Below are 27,436 nucleotides of genomic sequence, written 5' to 3'. Positions count from 1 at the left end.
GAAAACATAGTTAGATATACTTTGAAAACATTTTATGAGAATTTAAAAATACTACATTTTCAACTGAAAATATTGCTGAATACATACATATATTTGTGCACTTGAGATATGACATGCCTATAAAGAATGTAATTGATTTATTATTTCTATAATTGTTCTAATAAATCAAATTAAGTAAAAAAATGTTTAATACAAAAAGACTTTTCACTGATGTATTTTATTTCAGTTTACATTTTTGGCATGGATAACCCTCCTTAGAACGCACCGCCTGTTTGGTGACGTCACGAAGGGCGGGCGAGCATTCCTGCCGTCTACTTTTGTCTCTACGTGGAGGAGGTAGGACTGCAAACTGGACAGTGTCTGGAATTTAAGGCGCACTAACAGTAAGTACCAATTTCCTGACAAGTTCTAGACCAGCACCTACTTATAGATAGAGTTTATATCAGTTTTGCTTATCAAAACAACATCCTTTGTCCCAAGCTTTCCTCCCTGTTATCCTCTGTTTGTAGGGATGGGTTTGCTGGAGTAAGCAGGGGTAGTTTCCTGCCTATGAAACTTACATGTCTGTCGCTAGCCGGCTAGCTCTAGCTACACCTTGAATGTAGCTCGTTCATCCTCTCGGAGCTGAACGAGTCTGAAAATGTTGAAATATTGCACTCTTTCACTCCTTAGTTATGACCACATAACTTTTGGAAAAAGTAACTACTGCTCAAAGACGTAGTATACATATACTAGTTTCATTGTTTAACTATGTATCACATTTATACACGAGGTTCACATTTCTAGTTATTTTTTATTTTTGTAGATGCGGGCTGTTTAGAAAATTTTGAATATGTAAAATCCTACAGGAAAAGTCAAGTTAGACAGAACCAGGTTTGTTCCTTCATCACGCCGCCTCTCACCGGAGGAAGTATAGGTGGAGCCTGCACTATTTCTTTTAAGTAATTCTTTTTAATCTTCCCGCTCCACCAAGTTAGCATATAAAAACCACATACCAGAATACAATATCACAGTCTGTAAATAAATCTTGTGTAACACATCTCTCTGCTCAATGCTCTTTACTTTGCTGAGTGTTTCTCCTCTGTCTGTGTGTGTGTGTGTGTGTGTGTGTGTGTGTGTGTGTGTGTGTGTTTGTTTGTGGGTTATTTTCTGCAAAGGTCTGACTCTCCCACTTTTTGCCAATGAACTGTAAACGTCTATGACGCCTTTGCACTCAATGTGCAAGAGTTAGCGTAGCTGATCCTTGAAAAAGCATTGTTCTCATGTGGTCTGTGCTGGTAAGCCTGACAAATGTTTCCCAACCAAAATAAGGCAGCTTGCTTATGCACAAAGTGACTTTTTGTCTGTGTCTGTGTGTGTTGAACAGTGGTCTATGTAAACTTGTTTACTGCCTAGAGCGATTTACCAGATTTTTCCTGGAGCCCATCTGGAGCTGCAGCGCTCACTTACATCTGGGATTCCAATCCTGGATCGTTCTTAGGACACGGCTGATCAGCAAGGTCGGCTGATAATGTCAGAGAAGCCCGTATTTTAACTTCATAAATGTTGTGACTTTGAACATAAAGCGTGTTGTGAATACAGGGTCTGGCCTTCTCTAAAATCTTGTTTCACTTGTATGGCAGGATACGAGGATGCAGGAGACGAGGTGTTTAATTCATAAACATGATTAATACATTGTTAGCTGTTCTCGTAGTGTCAGCGCTAGTGAATGTGATGATTGCATTTCCTTTGTGGGGAATGAAAAATGCTGGACGACATTTTAACTGTAACCTGACTGGCGTGGTTAGATTGCCCATGAATGTACTGGTATGTAGACTATGCTCCACAAAATAGCTGAGGTAAAGTGTAATTTTCCCTTGCTCATGCTGTGGAAGTATAAGAGCGCCTACTGTATGTGTTATTTAAAAGCACAGACATTACATGTGCACGCTGCTGTCTCTCCAACCAGACCTTGGAGACTGTGGATGGGTGGTGTATTTTTAAAAAACCTTGTGCTTCCAGCCGGGCTCACACCTGTGCGAGTGAACAGGTTTTCCCACTTTTTTCCACCATCAGGATCTATGGGAACGGTCACTTGTTCTGCAAGTCAGTAAAAGTGATCAGGTTACTCTTTAGTTGCACTTCTTTCTTTATTCAGAAACTCCTTTTTTTTTTTTTTTTTTTTTTTTTTTTTTTTTTTTTTAAATTGCGTGTGCTGATGGATGTTTCTGAACATTAAAACAATGCATTGCTATGCTAGAATGCCAAGTCATTTTAAATAAATCATGTGCCAACTTTAATTAATACTACACATCAAATGCACCAGAGAATATTAATGCAATGAGTCACTAATGTTTTCCATTTTTTTAAAGGCCCCAGCTTATTAACGTGGTTTTTGAAGCAATCGGATACAATGTCAGTGGTATTTTTTACGGTTGCTGTGCCTTTTGTAGTACTGTGAGTGTGCCATGCCTATAAAGGATAATGGTATGCAAGGTTTTTGTTGAGTAATAGCATAGGTGTAGGTGTGGCTGCTTACCTGTAGGAGTAACAAGCTGATTCAGCAGCACCTCTGTCTGTATGGACTCCCGTACTAGCCCCTTTTAGACTTTCTTCATCATTTAGTAAAGCTACATGCTTTCATTTGGCCAACAATGGTAGGCTATAGAGAGCAGATTGTAAAGGCTAGGTGGTTGCTGTCATTTCATTTGAATGTTTCCATGATGATTCACCACATGGCCTGGCTTTTAAGGCTTTTATAATATCACTTTAACCCAGCCCAGGGTGTTGCACTCGCAGCTGTACATGATGTCAAAGTAGAGTAAACTCCGCAAACAATTTGTTGTCATCACCTCCCTCCTTACCTGTCAGTACTGCCCTGCTGATCTTATCCCAACAGCCTGAACAGGAAATAAAGGGCTGGCCCTACAGACTGTCTTTCTGCTCATGAGTCATTTTCACATCTGCACAAGATTGTGAGTGTAAAAAAAAAAACAAACAAACAAAAAAAAACGTCCCATGTTCTTGCAGACCGTGTTGGGTGTGTGCTTATTGAACTTAACCACATTTGGGAAGGGTGCCCAATCTATTTGTGTGCCTCACATTTCCCACATAACTGGATGAAACACTGGCGGGGCGGGGTGTGTCGCCTCAGCTCTGCACATTTAATTCAGCCATCTGGGAGCAGCCCTCGGCTTTAAATTGAGTGAAAGATTCATCAAAGGCGATTGTAAATGGCGTCAATGTGCTGTTTTTGGCTCAACAATTAAAGCCGCTGCTGGTAAAGAAGTGTGTGTGTGTGTGTGTGTGTGTGTGTGTGTGTGTGTGCGTTTGTGTTTGTGCGTATTTGTGATATCCAGTTGTAAAATGAGCTAGGAACCGAGAGAGCTTCTTGAACGGAGGGGGGGTTAGATGTCTTAAAGCCTACAAAACAAGTCCAGTTATGCTTGTTTTGCTGCTGCTGGGTATCACATGACTAGGATGACTGCACATCTATACAGATGAGCATTTGTTTCAGTCCAGCTTAATTTCAGCTGGAGCTACCAAATCTTGTATTTTAGGATATTTACAATATTTTTCTGTTTTTGCTTGGTTGTTTGTTTGTTTTTAATTAGTGAAAAGTATATAGCTATGGCACTCCTGAGTCATCCTCTTTGTACTATAGCCAAAGACTGACCTCTTAATAATGTGCTCTATCAGAGGTATTGATGTGCTTTTAGGCAGACATCCATTTAGGAGGTTGATGTTGTTTTCAATGTTAAAGCACAGAATTTTTACAACACACACACACACACACGCAAACACATGTGCAGCTGTCAAAGAAAACAACTGTCTTTGGAAACCAGCCGCTCTGAACTCTACTCTCTAGTGTAACACAAGATTTATGGCCACAGCTTTGCTACGGTGATTACAAACGCTCTATTCTTCCGTGCATCTCACATTTGTCCATTGCCATCTGTGCTCTTGCTCCACGTACTTGTGCCCTTCTTCTGTTGTCACTCCGCCTCCTGTTGAGGGTGTGACAAGTGAGCGAGTGAGGTAATGTTTGTGGGCCCTTCTTGCAGCAGGCCCAACTCAACCGGCCACATTTCACATCCTTTTTGGAGAAAAGTTAAATATAGCAGTGCTGAAATTGGCATTTTCCTAATAGTTGAGTGGGGAGTTTGTGCTTGGCCTGATTTGGGGTTGCTTTGTTGAAGGAAAACACACTTCTCTCTGATTTATAGTAAGTCTTTTAAAATGATTTGTGCTTTGATGTGGCTCATTAAAGTGACAAATCCCTTACCGTCACCTAGTTTTCGAAATTATGTAATTTTGTCTGAAGGACGTTTTTGGGCAAGTCTTTCTTGTTTTTGCAGGGCCGTGTGTTTTTAATTTGTCACTTTGTTTTATATTTATAGCTTTATGGGAACTGCATCACGTCTCTGATGCCTTGTGGCTACTGATGAGTCACCTTTCGTGACTATTAATAGTTCATTAAAGCAGATGCAAACTTTGGTTCACTGTCTGCTCAGCTGTCTGGGATGCTGCTGAGGGTAGAAAGATAATAGATGGCTCAGTTCACTCAGAGACGTTCAGGCACAAATTCCACTATTCGTTCTGTTATTTTTATATGTTTTGTTGGGGAAACCAGGCGTTGCCCAGGATTTCTGACAAATGTGACGATCGCACATCTGTAGCTTAAAGTCTGGCAAGAAAAAGGGAACGCGTTTCTATCTGGAAAAATCTTTGCTCTTTTGCTAACCGCTTTTTGTTTTCTCAACCCTCGTGTTGGAGAGGAATGCCATCATACCAGTTTAGCCTTGGAGAGCGAGGGAGCTCACCTCTCTGTAAGTGGAGCTCACTCAGTCCAGGCCTCCTGCATTCCTTTGCAGCTACTGAACAGGAAGGGGGTGCTGACAGAAATTCCTTATTTTCAGTGCCTTTTTTTCTCAATAGTTCCTTTGCCTCGGAGGAGAATGGGAAGCAGTGGTTTTTGTCAAGCAAAGTAGCTCTCGAGACAGATTCTCACTGACTCGTGGTCGATCCGTGACTTGAGTAGTTAACCTTTGAACCAGATGAACCTGACGGGTCATGTTTCATTTGCTCTGGCTGTTTAAACAGATTTCCATCTGGTCTTGCCCATGGCGTGCCACTCGCCAGCGTTGATCTAATATTCAATGGGTTTGAGCTAACCTATCAGCACACTGCAGTCTCTTTGCACTGATCTGTCACTCAGTGCTGTCTTTTTTTTTTTATCTCTATGAAACAGCCATGGGTTTGAATATGCAGGAACTGTAGACAAGGGTTAAGCGTTTGGTGTTCCTGTTCCAAGTTCCACTCTTTGCCCAAATAATATTGACCAGTGCTATTGAATGGGATTTGGGTGCATGCAGGTAAACAGAAATGGGTGGTTAGAACCACCAGCTTTCCCCTGACAATAATTCATATTTATAATTATTAGCAAATTTGAATGGGATATCTGATGACCTACCACAGAACATAGACCAGGGGTGGGCAACTCCAGGCCTTGAGGGCCGGTGTCCCTGCAGGTTTTAGATGTGTCCTTGAACCAACACAGCTTATTTAAATGGCTAAATTAGCTCCTCAACATGTCCAGAGTCGTGGTAATGAACTAATCATGTGATTCAGGTGTGTTGACCCAAAGTGCAATCTAAAACCTGCAGGACACCGGCCCTCGAGGCCAGAAATTCCCCACCCCTGCCATAGACCCAAGAGACTTTATGGTCTTCCTTAAAGTTAGCTACACAATTCAAATGCCTTGTGTAGCTGTTTGGCTACACAGAAAGAGGAGATTGCAGGGATTAAGCCAATGTGGGGGTCATAGAAACATACTAAAAAAGCAAACGGTGTGTAGCTTGACAGCCACTGTGCTATCTGTTAATCAAATGTTGATTGGTTGAAAAGTCACCTTGAACAGGAATGGGAACGATAGAGTTCACCACAAAGAGGAAGAGATTAAAAATGAATAAATAAATAGGAGAAAAGCAGACACAGGACAGTTCGCCCTCTTGTTTTCACTTTACTACAAACAGCTCTTTGTGTGTTTTGACTCATGTGTGCACTGTAGCAGGTACTAAGGTCAACTGTCCCTGTCATGGTCACTGTTATGTGTGATTGTCCATGATGTGTGCAAAGCTCATCACAGGTGCTTAAGTCATGTAGTGATTGGCACTGGAATCCCAGATTGCACATTTTGTTGATTGTTTGTAGGTCAATCCATTTAATTTCAGATGCATTTTGGTGATAACACCCCACAAATGTTTCACATTTGCACGTTTGTCTAGAGATCCCTGGCTTTTGAGTCTTTCCAACTGCTTGAGTCTTTTGAGTCTATTTGAAACTGCATGCACAGTCTTAACCACTTTTTAATTGCAGCCGTCAGTAAAAAGATTTAACTTGCTTTGTCGATTTGATTTGTAGTATAGGCACACAGTAAAAATAAAACATTGTAGTTAAAAAAAATCTATATTTTACAAGATTTACTGTATAGTATACTAACTGAAGAGTAATCATTTAGTCAACCAAAGGCTGATGACATCTTGACTCATCTAGTAGTTTCATTGGAAAATGAGCTTGCTGCTATACAATAAAACTAACAGGACGTGACTTTGATTAAGGAAAAGGAAAAGCGATAGGTAAATGAAGCTATTTTAGGCCTGACAGAAAATAAAAGGTTCACTTATCTGCTGCGTGTCGATGCCACTCCCTTTGCTGGTTGAATGCATAGAAAGTGACAGCAGTGTGGGTGAGTTTGCAGGAGTGATAAAGATGCTGTTTTCCTCCCAAACTATTTTTAAGATGTTGTGACTCTGCTCTCTTCACAGTCACACCTTTCTTTGACTGACCAGCTCAGGTCAATCTCAGAAAAATGTCTGCAAAGCTAACACAAGAAGAAAGGGAGGAGATAAGACAGATATTTGAAAGTTACGGTAAGTAAAAGTCGTGTTTCTTTTTATCGCCGTCATTGTTACTGTTGGTTTAACCATATCTGATGATTCTTTCTGTGTTCTTATAGATAAGAACGGAGATGGGAATATCTCTAAACAAGAGCTTGGTGATCTTCTTAAAGACATCGGCCATCCGCTGCCAGGATTCAGGCTTCGAGAGCTCATCCAGAAGCTCGATACAGACAATGATGAAAAGCTAAACTTTAACGAGTTTACCTCGGTACGTTCTAAGCAGAGCCGAAAAGCATCCACATGCCACAAATGCATACAAGCATACTGCAGGAACGTGAAAGTGATAAACTGAAGAAGTGATTAATCCTTCACAGTAGCAGCTTCTTGTACAGTCTGCATTCTTTATCAGTCAAAACTTGGGATCACAAACAGCACCCCAAAATGTTATCACCCTTGGTCCAAACATCTACTGACTAATTATGTATGTATTTATTTAATAATTAAAATTTTATTGAATTAGACATTAGAAACATCAACATATAAAAAGGCAGTTCAAAGACACTGATGTAGTGTGATGTATACAAGGGAATTTGTACAATAAGTACAAAAAGATGTTTTCACTTTTTCTTTGGATATGAACTCACAGAAGAGGCCCTGTTGCTCCTTGGCTATCACATTTTTTTACAATTGAGACTTCCCAACATCTTGTCTGGCACGAGTCTGATTGATTAGGTATTTTTTATGGCACTGCAAAGCTGGGATCTGCAATCCAGCATGGTCCATGTATAGATAATAATGACATGTATAGACATACATGTGCCATTATGCAAGAAAGATGAATCAAAATGAGCAGAAGTGGCTGAAAGTATTAATAACCTCCACAAGGCTGCTATTGTGTTGTTGCGGTTGCTTCTTTCACCTACACTGGGTAGGAAGTGCAAGCTAGCATCCTGTGGCCTTCTGCATGTAAAGAGTGCTGTGCTAGTTTGCCCAGCAGCTCATTGTGGTCACACCGACAGCTGTGGAGGCGAGGCCACTGATGAAGCTCTGATAACTCCGGCTGCAGGAAGTATCACATACATTCCTACTGAATACATATTGTCAAACCAGCTTGGTTTCAATTCTCTCCCATGTTGCGATTTACTGATAAGATACGCTGCATATCAAGAACTGTCACCACATATTGCTCCCATTATTATTGTTAAATGACGTTTAAATATGTGGGTGTTTAATTTGGAGGATAAGTGCTGTAGCTGTTTCTGTCATAATCTCATCAACCCGAGGCCATCCTGGACCTTTAAAGCTCGTTGATGCCGTCAAAACCTCAGCTACTAGCCTAGATACTCACCATATCTTCTTAACCCAACCTGCTGGCTACAGGGCTATGTTTTCGTGCCACTGAGGAGAAATTCCAGCAGATCTCCTGTGTCTGCCGAGCAACCTGAGCTGCCACGGTGGCTCACAGGAGACCACAGTAACAGGAGAGAAGATGGTTGAGGCTTTTTGCACAGAAGTATGACTTAATAAAGATTGTTTGCTTCACTGATTCTGATTCATTGATTAGTCTGCTGATTGCATTGAAAAAAAAGTCAAAAAATTCAAAAATGGTCCAAACGCTTCCAAATGATTTCCGATTAAAAAAAAAATAGAAAAAATAATGTTAAAATACTGAATTACAAATGAAATTGCCAGAATAATCATATTATAAATAACATGCAGCTGATCTGAACGTGATCTTTAGTAAATTTGCTCAGATACTCATACAGTAGTTTGACACATACCTGTTTAATCAAATGTAATTCAAAGGAAGTGTCTGTCATTGGTCTGTTATGCTGAGTCAGTCATTGTAGGTACTGGTAAATGATGGTGTCTTATCTAATCCAATTCTCGTAAATTAGGATTATTTCCACCACTTTTTTTGAGATTACTACGACATAATCCCAAATCAGTGTCTTTAAATGCAACACAAACACGCCATAGCCTTCAGCCTTCGCCATTTCTAACCATTCTTTGCTGTTATTTTAGATTGTTGATGAACTGAAGGCCGGCCAGATATCCAAGTCTTTCCGCAAGGCCATCAACAGAAAGGAAGGCATCCTGGCTATTGGAGGGACGTCTGAGCTGTCAAGTGAAGGCACACAACATTCGTTCTCTGGTACGTCAGAGATTCCCAACCTCATTGGCACTGTTTGCTGCCAGTGTTTGTCATGAGCTGTTGACTTTGTACCCTCTGCAGTTCAGGTGCAGGCGCTTCATTTAACACTGAAGTAATCTATATTAGACAATGTGACCTAGTGAAATTAGGTGATATAAGCAGCCCACTCACGTTACCTTGTTGGTGTTTGGATTTTAACTAACCTGTGTCTGTTTGTCCTCATAGAGGAGGAGCGATACGCCTTTGTGAACTGGATCAACACCGCTCTGGAAAAAGACCCTGACTGCCAACATGTTCTGCCCATGGATCCCAACACAAACGCCCTCTTCACGTGTGTTGGAGACGGTATTGTACTCTGGTGGGTGCTCCTGTTACTGTCCCTCACTGAGCTCTAACACTGCTCTAAAGGTTGTTCATATTAAAAAATATGAGTTTTTATATCAACATATAGAGGTCTAAAGAGATCGCGTTGTCTGTGCCTGAATTGCAGCTGGACTGGTCAAAGCTCAAAATGATGCTTCACTGTTTGAATTGGCTACTTTTAAAAATCTGTTTGAGGTGCCGGTGTGGCTCCCTGGGTTGAGCAGGCGACCCTATCACCATGAGGCTAATGCAGCATGCCCGGGCTTGAAGCCACTGGGCCTCGGAGTGCTGCTTTATCCCTGTAATGCCTCAAAATCCCAAAACATATATTTAAAAAAAACAAAAAAACAATACACACACACACATTTGCTTCTGAGTTGGAGTTCAAATTAATATCCACCTTTCACACCCTTCATTTGCATTTTTGTGACCTGGCAAACAAAAGCTATGATTTTGTTTATTACATGCTGAATTATGTTTTGTGATACTGTACAACTGTTTAAACATACATCAGTTTTACATTAACTCAAGCTCAGTTTATAAGACTGAGAAAATATATGATTACTTTTACTTAAGTGTTTTTGACACCAATGGCTCTGAAGTAGTAAAGTAACAGTCCTTCATGTTAAACATATTTCTGATACAGCTAATTAAGTTGCAACATAAAAGGATATTGTTAGTTTGTCTAAGATTATGTTGCTACAATATAAAAGCAAGAATCAGTTAAACATCACATGTTTGAATTTATGTTAAAGTTTAAAAAAGTGCCACAAATTTACTTAAACTGTGAATGCAAATCTTTCTAACCATGATGCCCTAAAAGTTAGATATTTACGCCCAAGTTGCTTAATATTCACAAACACAGATGCTTTAGAGACAATAAACATTTGGATTTCTGTCTCCTTAACAACATGCATCAGACATGTTAATGTTTGTGGGGTTTTTTTACTCTTTGCACAGCAAAATGATCAACCTGTCAGTGCCCGACACGATTGATGAGAGGACCATAAATAAGAAGAAGTTGACTCCTTTCACAATACAGGTCAGTCAGTTTTTTCTTATGGTGCTTTTTTCCCCCTCACATTTTTTAGCAAATGTTTTTGTTGTTGTTGTTGTTGTTGTTGTTGTTGTTGTTTTGTTAACTGTTAATTTGTGCCTTACAGGAGAATCTAAACCTGGCCCTGAACTCTGCTTCAGCCATCGGGTGCCATGTGGTGAACATCGGTGCTTTAGACCTGAGAGAAGGGAAGCCCCATCTGGTGTTGGGCCTGCTGTGGCAGATCATCAAGATCGGTCTCTTTGCTGACATTGAGCTCAGCAGAAATGAAGGTACAGGGCATTAAATAACATGCGCTTCAGTCCTGTTGTTCCCCCAGTCTGTTTTCAAGCAGTTTAAGTGATGATTAATGCTCCTGAACAGCACTGGCGGCATTGCTGAGGGATGGGGAAACTCTCGAGGACCTGATGAAGCTGTCACCAGAAGAACTGCTGTTACGCTGGGCAAACTTTCACCTGGAAAATGCTGGACAGAAGAAGATCAACAACTTCAGCTCTGACATTAAAGTGAGTATACTCACTGGCACTGAATCCAGGTGGTGCATCTAAATAGTAGATGCAGAGAGAGGGACACTAAACAAAACTTTAGAACATAATATTACAGGTTTAATGTGGCTTTTAAGGTTCTTCACAGGGCTTTTTAAATCCATTTTTGACTTGTTTTTCACTCCGGTAATAACTACGTCTACCAACACAGGCGTCTGTCAGCCCACCTGGACAGGTAGCACATGTTTGTACAAACTTACCCAAATATCCACTTATCTTTTCCAAAAATAGGAATGAGTGGGTAGTGTCTCAGGCTTAGCTGTGTATGTAGGGATTAAGACAAAGACACAGTCTTTCTGTGGCAACATGCATTTTAGTGAGTTAGTTCAGGTGAAAGGTGCCACTACGTCAGATGTACAGCATTTTGTATACAGTTATGCACCTGTATGTGTATGTATTTTTCTCAAGCTCTGCATTTGTTTTTTTGTTTCTGATTAATTCTCATTATTATAACATTTAGCGATGTGATCCTCTAAAAACTTCTAAAGTTCAGTTTTTGTCCCTGTTGAAGTTGTTCTCAAACTAAATCAAGTTTATCATCACCTTTCTCAGAGTGAAGCTGCCTTTAATAAGATAAAATGAGTGCAGGTTTTGTTGTTTGTCCAATAGCAGGAACCTACATTTTCTTTCTTTGTTTTCCTTTATTTAGGATTCAAGAGCCTATTTCCACCTTCTGAATCAAATCTCTCCAAAAGGCACAGATGAGGATAAGCCACGCATAGACATCAACATGGCAGGAATCAATGTAAGCACTCTGACAGTCAGCGCTCACAGCTGAGCATCTCCAACACATGCCAGCAGCTGTACAGGGCCTCTGACTCAAGTGTGTGTGTGTGTGTGTGTGTGTGTGTGTTGTTCAGGAGAAAGACGACATGAAGAGGGCAGATGCCATGCTGCAGCAGGCTGACAGACTCGGCTGTCGGCAGTTTGTCACTCCAGCTGACGTTGTCAGTGGAAACCCCAAACTCAACCTTGCTTTCGTGGCCAATCTGTTTAATAAATATCCAGCACTGACCAAACCTGAGAATGAGGATATTGACTGGGGACTGTTGGAAGGTGGGTTATCAAGACGTTCACAGGTGGTAATCAAATGAAAGCTAAATTGGAAGATACAAGAGGCCCCAGGGATCTGTAGTATTTCTCTGTTACATTATTTATGGGTGAATGAGTAAAACAAAAAGTTTGATGCAGTCAGGAACCATCTTTGATGGAAAAGCAGAAAATGAACATGAGAAATCTCCAAAATTAATTTTAAAAAATCTGCTTGAAAGAATCTAGCTGACAAAATGGTTGTATTTAGATTTCTCCAGATAGTCAGAGCATCTGCCTAACACAAACATAAACATGTAAGTTATAGCCAACAAACAACAACTAAGAGGTGTACTGTAGCATAGAGAAGTCTTAATATGACAACAAGTCCCTCCTGGCTTTGGCACCTACTGCATACATTAGTCAGTACATTTGTATTTACAATAATCTTTACTGTTCACTTGTATAGGCAAGGCAAGGCAAGTTTATTTGTATAGCACAATTCAACAACAAGGTGATTCAAAGTGCTTTACAGAGACATTAGAAACAAGAACAAATAAAAAGCATGATTTAAAATTGAATAAAACAAGCAAATAAACTAACTAACTAATTAACAAACAAACAAACAACCAACAGTATATAAAATCAAAACAGATAAAATCAGAACAGTAGATAAAATCAGTAGTTAAATGTAAGTTTTGAAATTTAAGCTTAAAGTGTGGATTTGGTGCTTTATTCAAATGCAGCTGAGAACAGGTGAGTCTTCAACCTGGATTTAAATAAACGGAGTGTTTCAGCTGATCTGAGGCTTTCTGGGAGTTTGTTCCAGATATAAGGAGCATAAAAGCTGAATGCAGCTTCTCCGTGTCTGGTTCTGACTCTGGGAACTGATAAAAGACCGGATCCAGATGACCTGAGGGATCTGGATGGTTCATACTGGGTCAGGAGGTCATTGATGTATTTTGGTCCTAAACCATTCAGAGCTTTATAGGCCAGCATCAGAACTTTAAAGTCTATCCTCTGACGGACAGGCAGCCAGTGTAAGGACCTCAGAGCTGGACTGATGTGGTCCACATCAGTCCAGCTGCATACATTCATCATTAAGTCCCTTAAGACTCACAATCCTGTACTGTCCAGGTGAGACGAGAGAAGAGAGGACGTTCCGAAACTGGATGAACTCCCTGGGAGTGAACCCACATGTGAATCATCTGTATGGGTAAGTAAACTTCCTGGCATCTGAAACAAAAAAGTGGGATACTAGCTTCTTCTTTTTGTCTTATTTAATGTTTATTATTAATTACAATGCTCACTATTCTTCCAGAGACCTACAGGATGCCCTGGTCATCCTTCAGCTCTATGATAAGATTAAAGTGCCGGTTGACTGGAACAACAAGGTCAACAAGCCACCATACCCTAAACTGGGAACCAACATGAAAAAGGTAGACCTAATGGCCTTATTCTTTTAGATTCAAGAAGAAACATGTTGGCTTTCTCCAACTATTTAATTTATATTTCCCAGCTGGAGAATTGTAACTATGCAGTGGAACTGGGCAAAACGGCCAAGTTCTCCCTCGTTGGCATCGGCGGGCAGGACCTGAATGATGGCAATGCTACCTTGACTCTAGCACTGGTGTGGCAGTTGATGAGAAGGTACAAAAAGTACAACACCGTGTGATTTCAGGAATAGAATCAAGTAGAAGTTCCTCCTTCCTTTTGTTTCTGTGTTTCTGCTTTTCTTGTAGTCAACAAGATAAGGAAAAGGTTTACAGCCTGGCGTGCTGAGCATGCATAGCACATTTCTGTGTCCAGCTGACTTATTTTTAAACACTTAAAAAATATAAAACAACTAATTTTCTGAATTGTTTACATTCTACAGTAACACAGATTGCAAACTTTGGTTTTTAAGCCTTAAGTGGCATCAGCAACCTTTATAAGTCATATGTAGTACACATAGTATATGTAGTACATTAAATAATAAAGTTATGCATCATTATATTTTAAAGGGACTTCTTATCCTCATTTACAGCATTTGGGAACAATTGGTCGCCAGGGAAAAATGAGTATTTAACTGGCTGCGAGTGGTTTCTGGAGGTTGCTGGAAGTCACTGTGAAATTGATCACTGTGCCCCAGTCATTGACCCCATGGTAGCCATTAATCACTAAGGAAAAATGCTCATCCCACAATCGGTTGCCAGTGTTTGCCAGGATGTTTTTGTCTTTGGTCTTTTAGTTAAAAACTGGAGTTCTCTGTTCAGTCCTGTAATAAATATTCTGCCTCTCTACTCTTTCAGATATACGCTGAATGTACTGGAGGACCTTGGTGATGGAGAGAAAGTAAATGATGACATCATTGTACGCTGGGTGAACAAAACATTGGCAGAGGCTGGAAAATCAGCCAAGATTTCAAGTTTTAAGGTAAAATGACATTGGAGAATCAGACATCTCTACATATGTAAACCAGCCCTCATCAGCATTGAGCAGCGTAAAAAGATGTAGTCATGTGATTCGGTTGGGGAGGGGTGGGGTCTCATTTTGCTGAGACGGCTCCATGTGTGGGTCGGAGCCCTAATCTGTGTGTTATGTGGCGATCAGGACAAGGAGATCAGCAGCAGTTTGGCAGTACTGGAACTCATAGACGCCATCCAGCCTGGCAGCATTGACTATGATCTGATCAAAACTGGCAGACTCTCTGAAGACGACAAGCTGGAGAATGCCAAGTAAGGACAAAAAGAAGGAGAAGCAGCTTTTTGACCATATACTGGTAAGTAGGGGTGACCAGCTTTTATATAACTTACCATGTCTGTATCCTCTCTAGATATGCCATTTCCATGGCGAGGAAGATTGGAGCCCGCGTCTACGCTCTCCCAGAAGACCTTGTGGAGGTCAAGCCCAAAATGGTGATGACTGTCTTTGCCTGCTTGATGGGTCGGGGGATGAAACGAGTCTAACTAGCTGGAATCATTGTGACAATTACTCATACCCACAGGCCATTAGCATTTTGAGAGAGCTGCCCCGTTCGAAGGAATTATGTTTTTTTTTTTTCTTGTGTGTCAGAATCATACATTTGCATGTGTCCCTGCATCTTCTGATTAATAGAGGTGTTTTCTGAAGAATAATGTGCTTTCATCTTATTTAAAGTGAGGCTGCAAAACTAAAATTTCTAAAGACTTTGATCATCTTTACAGTTTCAGTATGCAGAACTCTTAACGTGTAAGAATGCTGTTTTGTTTTGTGTTTTTTAAGCGAGCGTGCCTGTTTGCAGCTGCAAGGTTGTTTACATATTTTTACTCAGCTCGATAAGTAAATTATAGCCTTGAGTAAGCAAAACACATTCCCAAATACCATAGTTATGAATAAATGCTTGGTAAATGTTTGGGAAGGGGGAGGGGGAATAAAAAGAGAAGAGGCATCAGACAACCATTTCCTCTCACTTGATGAAGTAAAACCATGGCCTAAACTGGCATCTTAACTGGCAACGTAAACGTCTACATATCCATATACAGAAGCCATAAGGTCTGATCATAGTAAAGACCATGATGTGCTATCTGTATTCTTGTACTCGTCATTTGTTTGTTTATTGGGATCATTATGCGATGTAAATGCTGTTCTTTGGGTGTTTCTGGTCTTAGTTGTTTGGGTTTTTGTTTTTTTGTTTGTTTTGTTTTTTAAAGTATCTGTTACGTTGGATGAAGAGCAGGCTGACTGGATTCTCCTGGCTTCTGCTGTGCCTTCTTGTCTCAAAGACAACTTGCACTCATGCGTTGAGTTTTTCCTTTCCTTTTGTATTCACCGTTACCAAATATAAATTGCAACTTCATTCCAGGTAGCTTTATGATACTCTATGACAATGGCCAGATTGTATTTGGTCTCGTGTTCATGTCTATTCCTAAGGGCTTTACATGCAACAATAAATATGCCTTGGAAAACCAGTCTTATGTTTGATCGTGGTTATTTCTGACCACAAGTTCATCTTTTAAGCTCTTCCACTTTTCTTTAAAAAATGAAATTTACTATTTTGTTTTCACTTTACAACATTATTTAGCCTGGCTAAATTAACCAGCCCAGAACACAGATTATCTTTGGGGTTCTTTTAATCTGAATGATAAAGTAAGTGCTCAGAAGAAAATAAAAAAGGTTGTAAAAATAAAGAAATAAAATTGTTACAGACAGTTCTTATCCAGTAACAGCTTTGTGCAGTGGTAACCCACTGCTACTGCAGGTTATTTCCCCAACTTTATCAGCATCTGGAACTCAAGGACGTCTAGCGTCATTTTGTGTGTGATATAAACCCATACATAAATAAAACAAACTTAGCAGTGCAAAAATAACTGTAGTGGCTTCTCCTGCTAAGATACAGAGCCAAGATTAAACAGTTAACAAGGTACATTTCCCTCTTACCCATAGAGATAGTATAATACAAGTGTGAACTCAAATACATACAGTGCATTAATTCAGCAGAAAACGGAATATAGATCCCTCTGAGATGAACGGCGAAGTTGGTTGCAGCCACTCCTGGTGCCTTAACTGTTGCACACTTTGCATTCAAAACAGATCACGCAGCGAAAAAAAAGGCATTGCACACCCACATAAAACCAATGCAAGCTAGCACTCCCGTCTCTGTAGATCCCCATGATCCCTTGCGCTCTCAGGGGTACCCCAAAAGAAACAGCGCCATCCAGTGGCATGTCCCATAATATCGAACTTCCACCTGGCTACAATACAAACAAAGTGGATGCTTTGGTTACTTGTAGATCAAAATAAACATTATGTTGTAATTATATAGCACTAATTCGGGGACTTTATATTGTAAGATAAAGTCTCTACAATATTAGAAGCAAACCTCACACACCTACCTCGCACATCTACACAACCCACTATGAGCAACAGACATTATGTCTCTAAGATTTTTAGGACAGATTGCAATAAATTCAGTTTTGTGGAGATTTTAAAGCATGAATTTAGAGGTCGTCCTGGCTTCAATGCCTATAAGACATGCCTGTAGTTTACCTAACTGACTTCATGGAAAAATAAAGCTGGGTATCATCTGCATAGCAACAAAGATGTAAGATGTCATATTCAGTTTCTTGTTAAACACAAATACCTGCATGTCTGAAAGCTAACATGTCTAACCTTTAAGCAGTTGGACTACAGCAGCAGAAGACCACACAAGGTGCCACTCCTTTCAGCAAAGAACACAAAAACTAAGCCATAATTCTCATCGGCTCACCAAAACTGGAAAATAGAACGATTGGAAAAATGTCGCCTGGTCTCATGAGTCTGGATTTCTGCTGCACCATTCAGAAGGTATAATCAGAATTTGGTGTAATCAGTATGAAAGTATGGATTATACCAACAATTTTTTACTTGACACACTTTGGGGCCCTTAGTGCCATCTGAGCATCATTTAAATGCACTGTTGGTGACCATGTCTGTGTCTTTTACATGGGTAATATATCAGTTTATCTGAATAAAGTGACGTATTAAGTATAATTAGTGATGCTGGATTCATCATGCAAGAAATGCATCATCTTGGCTCAACATCTTGAAGGGTATGAACAAACAGTGGTTGGTATGGTTACAAGTAACCATAGAAGAGGATACATACAAGTCTAAAAACACTTTAACATTTAATATGTTTAAACTGATGTTAAACATGACTTTTTTAAGCATTCTCCGAGTACTTTCAGTGTATTAGATCTTTTGTTTTGTGAATGATTGATCCCAAAATGTACTCAGGAGGAAGTTCTTTGTTTCCAAGCGCCTCTTACATCAGATACCTGTTGTTGTTTTTTTACTGCTTCTCCTTCCTCTTATCTGAGCTTCTGTTAATGTTACTACCTTTATGCTTTATGTTCTTCCTCTTTTTCACCATAAAATCCCCCACCTGTTTTTTTATTTGTTTTTTTTTTTTTAAAAACCTCTGTAAAAGAAAAAAACAAAGCACTTACAGTTTCTGCTTTTACTCGTCTCTTCACAGTCCATCAACAATCTCGTTGCCCAACAGAGATAGTAATGGCAGATTGAAGTTTACTGTTCACTGGGCTGAATCTTATTCAGATGGAAAGTCCTCTGGGCTTCACTCCCACTAAGTTTTTGAGGATCTGATTAAAGCGGAAACTGCCAGGCTCTGTCGGAAAGCTGCATGATTATGAAGAAGTCTCGTGTGGTCCCCATCGCCTGGGTTTTCAAGCTCCATTTGCAGTGGAGAGTGGTGGCTGTGGTGAAAGTTTAGACTCCTAAACATCGCTGCTCTTGATACTTTTTGTCAACTAGAGAAGATTAAGCAAAATATTTCAAGTCAAACTCTCAGGATCAAACTGTCAATAATCATAAATATCCCACAGATCCTAATGTTCCCATCCTAGATCATAAAGAAAAGAGGCTAAGTTCGTGTTTTACCTTATATCTAAGGTACATCCTGGCTCCCCACCTCTCACTCTATAGTAGCTGGGATAGGCCCCAACCCCCCACGACCCTGATAAGGATAAGCAGAAGTGAATAAATGGATGGATAAAGTTTCACAGTAAGTCTACAAATATAAGTGTACAGCCCAAAAATCATATGTTAGTACAAAGGTACTGTGAGCAAAATATACTTAATTCCTCACATTTATTATATGCAATGTAATGAGATAGTTCATAGTAGGAATCAGCGCAGAAGCAGCAGCATATGCTTGACTACATTCATGTTTCTGTTTCTGCTAATCTTCCTTTTTTGTACTGCACACCTCTTTGAGCCAAACCGACTACTGTTAAAATGACCCATCTGCTCAGACATGAATGAGCTTAAGAAAAGTTATCATTGTGTTTATGAGAGGGCTCACAAGCGAACAAGGGTTATGATATGTCATTAAGCCGATATGTTACAAATGCTGATGAGCTGTCAAGCAAATATAAAAAATGTCAGACTAAGAAATGCTGAGAATATGAATCAGGCAGACTACATATATAAAGAAAATCAAATAAATCAGGTGAACTGGCTGCATTCTTTTGTTCTGTTTCTCACGATTCTCCTGAGTAATAAAAGTTAAAAGGAACAAGGTTTTCCTAGAATACTCTTCAGTCTGATGCTGACATCAAGGCTCTCAACTACTTGAAAGATTTCCACACCCTCCATCTCCCACCCCTACCTGCTTCCTCGGCACTCAGCCCATCTGAGGATGAGGTGGACCACGTGCTCACGCATGTGAGGAGAGCGCTCTTCGAGAGGAGGCTCACAACCGAGAATGGTGCAAGAGCAGGACTTGCATCCGGCGTGGGCACAAAGGATGGATTGGCTGGTGAAGACCAGCTCTTTTTTTTTTTTGGACTAATTCAAGGAAACCAGAGGTAGGCTGATATGTTTAAGCTGAGGCCAGTTTGGCATATACTTTATTATGATGCTAGTAATCTACATTTGCTGTGAAGCACTGTGGAAAAAAGTTGTGTTGCGTAACATATTCAATAAGCGGAATTAATAATTATTTGCAAAAGTAGAGGGAAAAAAGTCTCATCTCCACATTAGTAAAGTTACAGAGTGTGGACTGGCAGGCAGCTGGATGACTTTAGGGGTGAATTATCACTCTTTGTGGCCTCAGCAGCCATCGTGTCATGCCACACTTTGCGCTCTCTCAGCAGCCTGGTTTCCTAAGCGATGTGGTTCCTGAGGGAAAGCAGCTGACTGGTTCACTGAGCCGCAGAGCTCCAGGATGGCTTTGTGTGTGTGTGTGTTTTCATTAATGACCCACCAATTAGTCACACAATGGTAACAGTCATCTAAGCACCTCATCATCTGTCTGTGCTGCAGGGAGAACAGCAGCCTTAATGTGACTTTTTGGGCTTTAACTGAACTTTGACTGTGTATCTAAAGTGCTGCTGCGTCCATAAAACTGAGCTTTTTATTTCTCATGAGTCGTCACAGCAACCACCTGCTGTATGATGGGCTAGGTTAGGGACTATCTACCACAGTCCCAGTTGTCCCCCACCGCCCCAGTCCCCTGACTATTATCTGAGACATGCACCATAAACACTTTTCTCTCCTGCCACAGTGTAACTGAAGCAGGAGAGCATGTCCAACACTCCACAATATGGATTAAATGGCTGTAAGTGGGTCTTTAATATTAGTGTTTGTCCGTACTGTCAGATCTAAAGATGACGGGCCAGCTGGCAGAGAGAGATCGGTCTCCCCACAATCTGTCAGTGAAGACCAGCTTGGAGGAGGAAATCGAGAGAGCAGAGAGCATTCTCAGCAGGTAACAAGAGCTTCCTCATGTTCATTATGTTTTTCTCAGAGGTTTCGTTCAGAGACACAAAACAGAGGCTCTCGTAATGGCTTAAAGAAGCCGGGCTGTCACTTTTTCCTACTAGGGTCCCATCGATCTGTGATGACACATCCTCGGAGCTGCAAAGAGTCGCTGCTCTCGACCCTCATGGAGGCAGTTCAAGAAATTCTTTTCAAAGGACCGGAGCCATCTCAAGGTAAACCTGTGATGACTCAGCTGTGGCACGTCAGTATGGTATGGCAATTTCAAATGGACTGATTCAAGGAGCTGAAAGATTATTGTGTAGCTCTTATTACATATTAAATAACTTTTTTGTGGCAAAGGTCTGGCTTTGTAGAAATGGCTATAGAAGAGCTTTTTGTCTTTTTTCATGAAGGTCGTCGACTGCTACAAAATTCATTACATTTGTCCAGTGAAAATCCTTTGACCTCTGATGGGTTGCAGGAATTTAGAGTCCCTTTTTTCATTCAGACTTTTCAAGATTTTCCAGTCCTACAGATAGAAAAGGAAAGACAAAGTGAGGTCTCAAATCATGTGCTCTAATTTGCAGCTCTGTGATGGTTTCGCACATTAACTGTGTTTGAACTGATGCATTTTGACATGATTTTAAGTTATAAAGCTGCCTAAAGATGCGGTGTTGTGTTCCTTTTGTGTGTCAGACTGGTGAGCCTGGTGGTGAGACTGCGGGAATGGGCACACAGGAGTCTTTTGGAGGAGGAGGAGAGGCCAGACTCTTTCCTGGAACGCTTTCGTGGCCCTGAGCTGAGAACGGCCCCCAGTCGCATCAGCAACACACAACTGGATGCCAATGGCAACAATGCCAAAGGGATCTTTAGGTATGCCCGGCTACCACCCTGAACCTTTACTATGTACACCTTCATGTACATGCATAAGGAGTACAGAGTTACACTTGTACAAATCACGACGGGACCTTCTGCTTCATGGCTAAAATAAATCCTTGAAAGGTCTTATTAAGTTGTAGAGACACCCAGAGTTACAGACAGTGTTTATTCCGCTCAGTGCTGAGGCTGTAATTTATGTTGTCCTTGCTGAAATATAGGTTTACTGCAAGGTGCTATGTAAGGAAAAGAAGATAGCTCAACTGAGCTTTAAATATTTTACATTTAGTAGAACGTCACAATATTTTAAAATGACCCGAAAGATGTCACATTTACAAAAAAAGTAGCTGTCTCATATGGCTGTTAACAAATAATTATATAGCTATTGTGTTGTGATGCATTATATTGCTGTTTTTCTCTCTGTTGTTGTGCACTAACAGTTTTTGCTGAGTGTCATAATCACAGTCTCCTTTTGCTTACAGGAAAAAGTGGGATCTGTTTGTGGTGTCTCCCTCCGATGACGTATACTACCGCTGGTTATTTGTTATTGCCTTGGCGGTGCTCTACAATTGGTTCCTTGTTGTCGCGAGGTAATAACATTACAGTATGTGCGTCAGTGGGGCCCTGCAGCCTCCAGAGGGTGTACAGTGTAGTGTTCACTTCTTAGACTAGAGCACTAAATCCTTTTTTAATGCATTTCCAGGGCATGCTTTGACGAACTACAAGTGAGCAACTACATCTGCTGGCTGGTGCTGGACTACCTCTCTGATGCTCTATACATAACAGACACCTGTGTTCGACTCCGGACAGGTAAGCCACCTAAAAATGCAGCTTCTGGCCTTCTTAAATTTTAGATTACTCTGATGACATAGTTTCCTCTCTGCTGAATGAGTCAGTGTTTTGCGTTCATTTTATATTTTCTCAGCTTTCTAATTCAAACCTCGCTGCTTCCTTTTCAAATCAAATCAAATCACTTTTATTGTCACATCACATGTGCAGGTACATTGGTACAGCACATGTGAGTGAAATTCTTGTGTGCGAGCTTCACAAGCAACAGAGTTGTGCAAAATACAATAATGTAAACAAGCAAAATACAAGAATGGCCAACCTGAAACTAATAAATATATGTACAATATATAATAGTATATGCATTTCTGGATGTGTATACTAAATATTTTTCTACGTGCGTGTGTGTGTGTGTGTGTGTGTGTGTGTGTGTGTGTGTGTGTGTGTGTGTGTGTGTGTGTGTGTGTGTGTGTGTGTGTGTGTACACATATTTTACAAATTAAATAGAGTAAACAATAAATAAAATATATAAAAATATACAGAGTTGAGACATGTGCAAAACAGTGGCATTACTGTACAGTATGGAGTGCATAATGTTAAAGTTCTAGTAGTGAAGCTGAGGTGTCTATGACGTGTTCAGCAGTCTGATGGCCTGATGGAAAAAGCTGTCTCTCAGTCTGCTGGTACGGGACCGGATGCTGCAGAACCTCCTTCCTGATGGAAGTAGTCTGAACAGTTTATGGCTGGGGTGACTGGAGTCCTTGATGATCCTCCCTGCTTTCCTCAGGCACCGCTTCCTGTAGATGTCCTGGAGGGAGGGAAGCTCACCTCCAATTATCCGTTCAGAGCACCGCACTACTTGCTGGAGAGCTTTGCAGTTGTAGGCGGTGCTGTTGCCATACCAGGTGGTGATGCATCCAGTGAGGATGCTCTCAATGGCACAGTGATAGAAGGTCCTGAGGATGCGGGGGCTCATGCCGAATCTTTTCAGTCTCCTGAGAAAGAAGAGGCGCTGCTGCGCCTTCTTCACTGTTTTGTTTGTGTGTACTGACCATGTAAGATCCTCAGCCAGATGTACACCAAGGAACCGGAAGCTGCTCACTCTCTCCACAGCAGCGCCGTTGATGGTGATGGGGGTGTGTACTTCTCTGCACCTCCGGAAGTCCACTATCAACTCCTTTGTCTTTGCGACGTTGAGGGTGAGATGGTTGTCTTGACACCAGTGGGTCAGGGCGCTGACCTCCTCCCTGTAAGCCGTCTCATCACCGTTGGTGATAAGACCCACCACTGTAGTGTCGTCCGCAAACTTCACAATGATGTTGGAGTTGTTAGTGGCCGTGCAGTCGTAGGTGTAGAGTGAGTACAGGAGAGGGCTCAGTACACACCCCTGTGGAGCACCAGTGTTCAGTGTGATGAGGTGATGCTGCCCAGTCTGACCACTTGGCGTTTGTCAGACAGGAAGCTAAGGATCCAGCTGCAGAGGGAGCTGCTCAGTCCTAGATCCTGCAGTTTCCTGTCCAGCTTCGAGGGAACGATGGTATTGAATGCTGAGCTGTAATCTACAAACAGCATCCTCACATACGTGTCTCTCTTCTCCAGGTGTGACAGGGCAGTGTGTAGTGTCAGGGCTATGGCATCATCAGTGGACCTGTTGTGGACCTGTTATTTACACATCAAATGCAAACTAACTTTACATTTTAGTTACAACATCCACTAAATAACAATATCACCATGTAGATGACCCTATGCTAAAATTGGCTTGTGAACACATCAGGGATGCATGATGAAATAAAACCATTAATGTGTGTGAAAATGTGTGTGTGTCTCCAGCACACACACAGCACCATGTACTGTTAAATTCCATTATTTTAGTGCCAAAAACTGATTGTCTGTCAAAAAGTGATTTACAGTGTTTACAGGTGTTTGTTTTTTTTATATGTAAAGTCTACACCTATATTGGTAAATAGACTTTAATGAACAAGATTTAGAAAGAGGTTATAAAATGTAAAAAGTACCCGTCTTTCAAGTATCTTTATGACTCTGGTTTATTGTACCTACATTATAAGCAGTCTAGTTTACAAAATTACTGATATACTTGTTGTAATGTCTGCTGCCCTCTTGGGCAGATCACCTTAAAAAAAGACATTTTTAATGTCAACAAGTTTTTTTAACTGGATATATAAAGTAATTTTGCCAAAAAGCGAGTGTGGCGTCTAACTTGTAACAGGAATGCTGATTAATGTTTGCTCTAGATGGCTTGATATGAGGCATGCATTTGACACATATTTCACATATTATAGGCCAACAAATTATTTACAGCAGTTTAAATACAGGCAATCACTTTTTTGCATGACATGTTGTCCACCAGCGCTTGAAGCGTGCTAAATGCTTCACTTAATGAGTTTTGACACCTAAGTCAAACAAGTCTAGCAAACATAGAGGTCCCAGGTGTTTCCAATGGTAGCCCTAGTTAGCTGTAAGCAGAGATCATTCTCTAACTTCTGATGTGGAAGCAGGCCTGAAATGTGGCAGAAGCCAACTGAGTTCATAAAAAAACAATAACGGTTACCCCTGGTCATGGTCCAAGAGAGAAAGAGTTAACCTAGTCACTAGCTTTATCTGCTTCTTGGTACTTTACATGGAGCACATGTAGAGGAAGAATGTTGCATGCTAATTTATAGCTAATGCTAGCTTGGTTAGCAAGGTGCATCAATAGACTCTGTCCTGTGCACTGATATCATTTTATTAGTGAAGAGGGGGAAAAAAAACAATATCAGAGCATCTTGAATGGGCTTTAATTATTTTTAACTGTGCAGAAAGCCATATCATTACTTCAGTGATATGAATATTTTTAGAGCTAGCCTCCTGTGGCCTTTGGAGGAAAATGCCGTTTGAGGCAATTAAAGCCCTTTCACATAGGAAGCAGCATGAGCTGCACTGGTATGATCACGAGAATGTATGTCACACTACACTACAAAGTATGTGGCACGTACAGTATTCCCTGGGTGCTTCCAGTTGTGCTGGGGTTTGCCTGATACAGTAAGAAACTGTTTTGGTGCAGTGTAGTAAAGAATGTGTCTGAGAGCACAATGTAGCACAACCCATGCCACTTCCTATGTGAAAGGGCCTTTAGGCATTAGCTTCAGACCCAGAGATTGCCACTTGGATTTATCAAATTATGCAGCTCAAAAAAACCGAACAATGTGCTTAAAGACTCTAAAATTAAAGCTGAGAGGATCTAATCTACCAGTTTAACTGTTAAATAAAAACTTGATTTGAGCCGCCCTCTACTTTTTTTCATCCACCACCAAGCTAAACATGAGTTTTATTTATTTTTCTCAGGGTTCCTGGAGCAAGGTTTGCTGGTGAAGGACCACGCCAAGCTAAGAGACAGCTACATCCGTACATTACAGTTTAAGCTTGACTTGCTGTCCATCCTGCCCACTGACCTGGGGTACATCTCCACAGGCATCCATACACCACAGCTCAGGTTTAACCGTCTGCTGCGCTTCCCACGCATGTTTGAATTCTTTGACCGCACAGAGACACGCACCAACTACCCCAACATCTTTCGCATCTGCAATTTGGTTCTTTACATCCTGGTCATCATTCACTGGAATGCCTGCATCTTCTATGCTATATCTAAGTCTTTGGGATTTGGCTCAGATACGTGGGTGTTCCCAAACATCTCTAAACCCGGGTATTCCACCTTGACTCAGAGTTATGTCTACTGTCTCTACTGGTCGACTCTTACCCTTACCACCATTGGAGAGATGCCTCCCCCTGTGCGAGATGAAGAGTACGTGTTTGTGGTCTTTGACTTTCTTGTTGGGGTATTAATCTTTGCTACAATTGTGGGAAATGTTGGCTCTATGATTGCCAACATGAATGCCACCCGTGCCGAATTTCAAGCTCGTATTGATGCCATCAAACACTACATGCACTTCCGCAAAGTCAGCAGAGAACTGGAGACACGTGTCATCAAATGGTTTGACTACCTCTGGACCAACAAGAAAACAGTAGATGAGCAGGAAGTGCTAAAGAATTTGCCAAACAAGCTGCGGGCTGAGATTGCTATTAATGTCCACCTGGAGACCCTGAAGAAAGTACGGATTTTTCAAGACTGTGAGGCAGGACTGCTGGTGGAGCTTGTGCTTAAACTACGCCCTCAGGTCTTCAGTCCAGGCGACTACATCTGCAGAAAGGGCGACATTGGTAAGGAGATGTATATCATTAAAGAAGGGAAGCTGGCTGTGGTGGCTGATGATGGGGTCACACAGTACGCTCTCCTCACCGCTGGTAGCTGCTTCGGTGAAATCAGCATTTTGAATATCAAAGGTAGTAAAATGGGAAATCGTCGGACAGCCAACATCCGCAGCTTAGGTTACTCTGACCTCTTCTGCCTTTCTAAGGACGACCTGATGGAGGCAGTGACTGAGTATCCAGATGCTAAGACCGTGCTAGAGGAAAGGGGCCGGGAGATTCTGATGAAAGAGGGTCTTCTGGATGAGAATGCTCAGAGTGGCGGGCTACAGAAAGAGGACACAGAGGAGAAGGTGGAACGGTTGGAGTCCTCTTTGGACACCCTTCAGACTCGGTTTGCCCGGCTACTCAGTGAATACACACACACTCAGCAAAGGCTAAAGCAGCGTGTCACTCTGCTGGAGCATTTCCTCAATCAAACAGACTGCTGTGCAGAGGCAAATGTGAATGACATGGATGAAGGTGCAGGGACAGTCACTGAAAATGACTCTGGGTTTGTTGCCCATACAGATGGATCACCAATAAGACTTTAGATCAATACCTAACGGAATAGGAATGACTCTTTAAGACTATAAGAAACCCATACGATGCATTTTCTCTGCTTTTACTTGTATTATGTGAAGGTTTTATCAGTTTAGCAATTGCAAAGAGAAGTCTGCATGTTAATAAACATAAGAAGAAAATTTACAACACTGCTATGACCATGCATTCTTTGAGTTCATAAACCAGTGACACTGAGATAAAGTTTTAAAGTTACTTCCTGAATCAAACCAAAACAAAAGATGGAATACATGAGAATATATTTTAAACTGTAAATTAAAGATGTATTTAAATGCTACCAAAATAAAGGGAGTGATTCTACACTAAACACCTGAGACCTGCTCCAGTTTACAGTTTCTAGTTCACCTGTAAACATCTTGTTTTTGCTTGCATCAGCAGGAGACTCAGTTCTCTCCATGTCCTGTATATTGCGCTCTGGGTGTGCACACATCGTCTCTTACCACTCCTTGAGGGGAAGGGGTCCACAGAGAAATGGTTTGCGGTGTTCAACTGCACAGGGATCTTTTTGTGCGTGTCCTTATTTTGCAGGTTAGACTTACTTGGGCTCTTGAGGGACATCTATGGAACGATCCTATTTCTTGCATTTTAAGCAAAGTGACTTAAAATGGGCTAAGTGAATAACTGCTCAACTGAGTTATTATTAATCTCTGGTTCTCCTCCACAGCGACCTGTCTCCCTCCCCTCAACCCCAACAGGT

General features: G+C 41.1%; 2 protein-coding genes across 2 annotated transcripts; both read left to right on the top strand.

Annotated features, from left to right (window-relative positions):
- Positions 1-230: 230 nt before the first annotated feature.
- On the top strand, positions 231-15,959 carry pls3 (plastin 3 (T isoform)). The gene is made up of 16 exons (XM_086308296.1): positions 231-383; positions 6,807-6,911; positions 6,998-7,149; positions 8,907-9,036; positions 9,262-9,394; positions 10,360-10,441; positions 10,563-10,728; positions 10,820-10,962; positions 11,651-11,746; positions 11,862-12,057; positions 13,168-13,246; positions 13,352-13,469; positions 13,550-13,680; positions 14,322-14,445; positions 14,623-14,747; positions 14,846-15,959. Exons 2-16 carry the CDS (start codon positions 6,851-6,853, stop codon positions 14,976-14,978), a joined length of 1,869 nt encoding a protein of 622 aa, XP_086164422.1. The 5' UTR covers positions 231-383; positions 6,807-6,850; the 3' UTR covers positions 14,979-15,959.
- A 4,200-nt stretch (positions 15,960-20,159) lies between these two features.
- cnga2b (cyclic nucleotide gated channel subunit alpha 2b) lies at positions 20,160-26,959 on the top strand. Its single transcript, XM_086307450.1, has 6 exons — positions 20,160-20,260; positions 20,376-20,486; positions 20,950-21,126; positions 21,612-21,719; positions 21,833-21,939; positions 25,258-26,959. Exons 1-6 carry the CDS (start codon positions 20,160-20,162, stop codon positions 26,709-26,711), a joined length of 2,058 nt encoding a protein of 685 aa, XP_086163576.1. The 3' UTR covers positions 26,712-26,959.
- Positions 26,960-27,436: the final 477 nt, after the last annotated feature.

The sequence above is a fragment of the Aulonocara sp. 'chitande type north' Nkhata Bay genome, linkage group LG10 (genome assembly GCF_057382095.1).
Source record: "Aulonocara sp. 'chitande type north' Nkhata Bay isolate Kocher_YH1m ecotype deep benthic linkage group LG10, A_spYH_male_GT1.1, whole genome shotgun sequence".
Lineage (NCBI taxonomy): Eukaryota > Metazoa > Chordata > Actinopteri > Cichliformes > Cichlidae > Aulonocara > Aulonocara sp. 'chitande type north' Nkhata Bay.
Note: the sequence above shows the minus strand (reverse complement) of the source record. Positions and strands in the feature narration are given on the sequence as shown.

What these genes read in the sequence shown, in the direction of transcription:
- cnga2b (XM_086307450.1), top strand. Translation starts at nt 20,160, where the DNA reads ATGACGGGCCAGCTGGCAGAGAGAGATCGGTCTCCCCACAATCTGTCA. An exon ending in GCAGAGAGCATTCTCAGCAG is followed by an intron (nt 20,261 to 20,375) that starts GTAACAAGAGCT and finishes TTTTCCTACTAG; the next exon opens with GGTCCCATCGATCTGTGATG. An exon ending in AATGCCAAAGGGATCTTTAG is followed by an intron (nt 21,127 to 21,611) that starts GTATGCCCGGCT and finishes TTTTGCTTACAG; the next exon opens with GAAAAAGTGGGATCTGTTTG.
- pls3 (XM_086308296.1), top strand. Translation starts at nt 6,851, where the DNA reads ATGTCTGCAAAGCTAACACAAGAAGAAAGGGAGGAGATAAGACAGATA. An exon ending in CATGTGAATCATCTGTATGG is followed by an intron (nt 13,247 to 13,351) that starts GTAAGTAAACTT and finishes CTATTCTTCCAG; the next exon opens with AGACCTACAGGATGCCCTGG. An exon ending in GTGTGGCAGTTGATGAGAAG is followed by an intron (nt 13,681 to 14,321) that starts GTACAAAAAGTA and finishes CTACTCTTTCAG; the next exon opens with ATATACGCTGAATGTACTGG.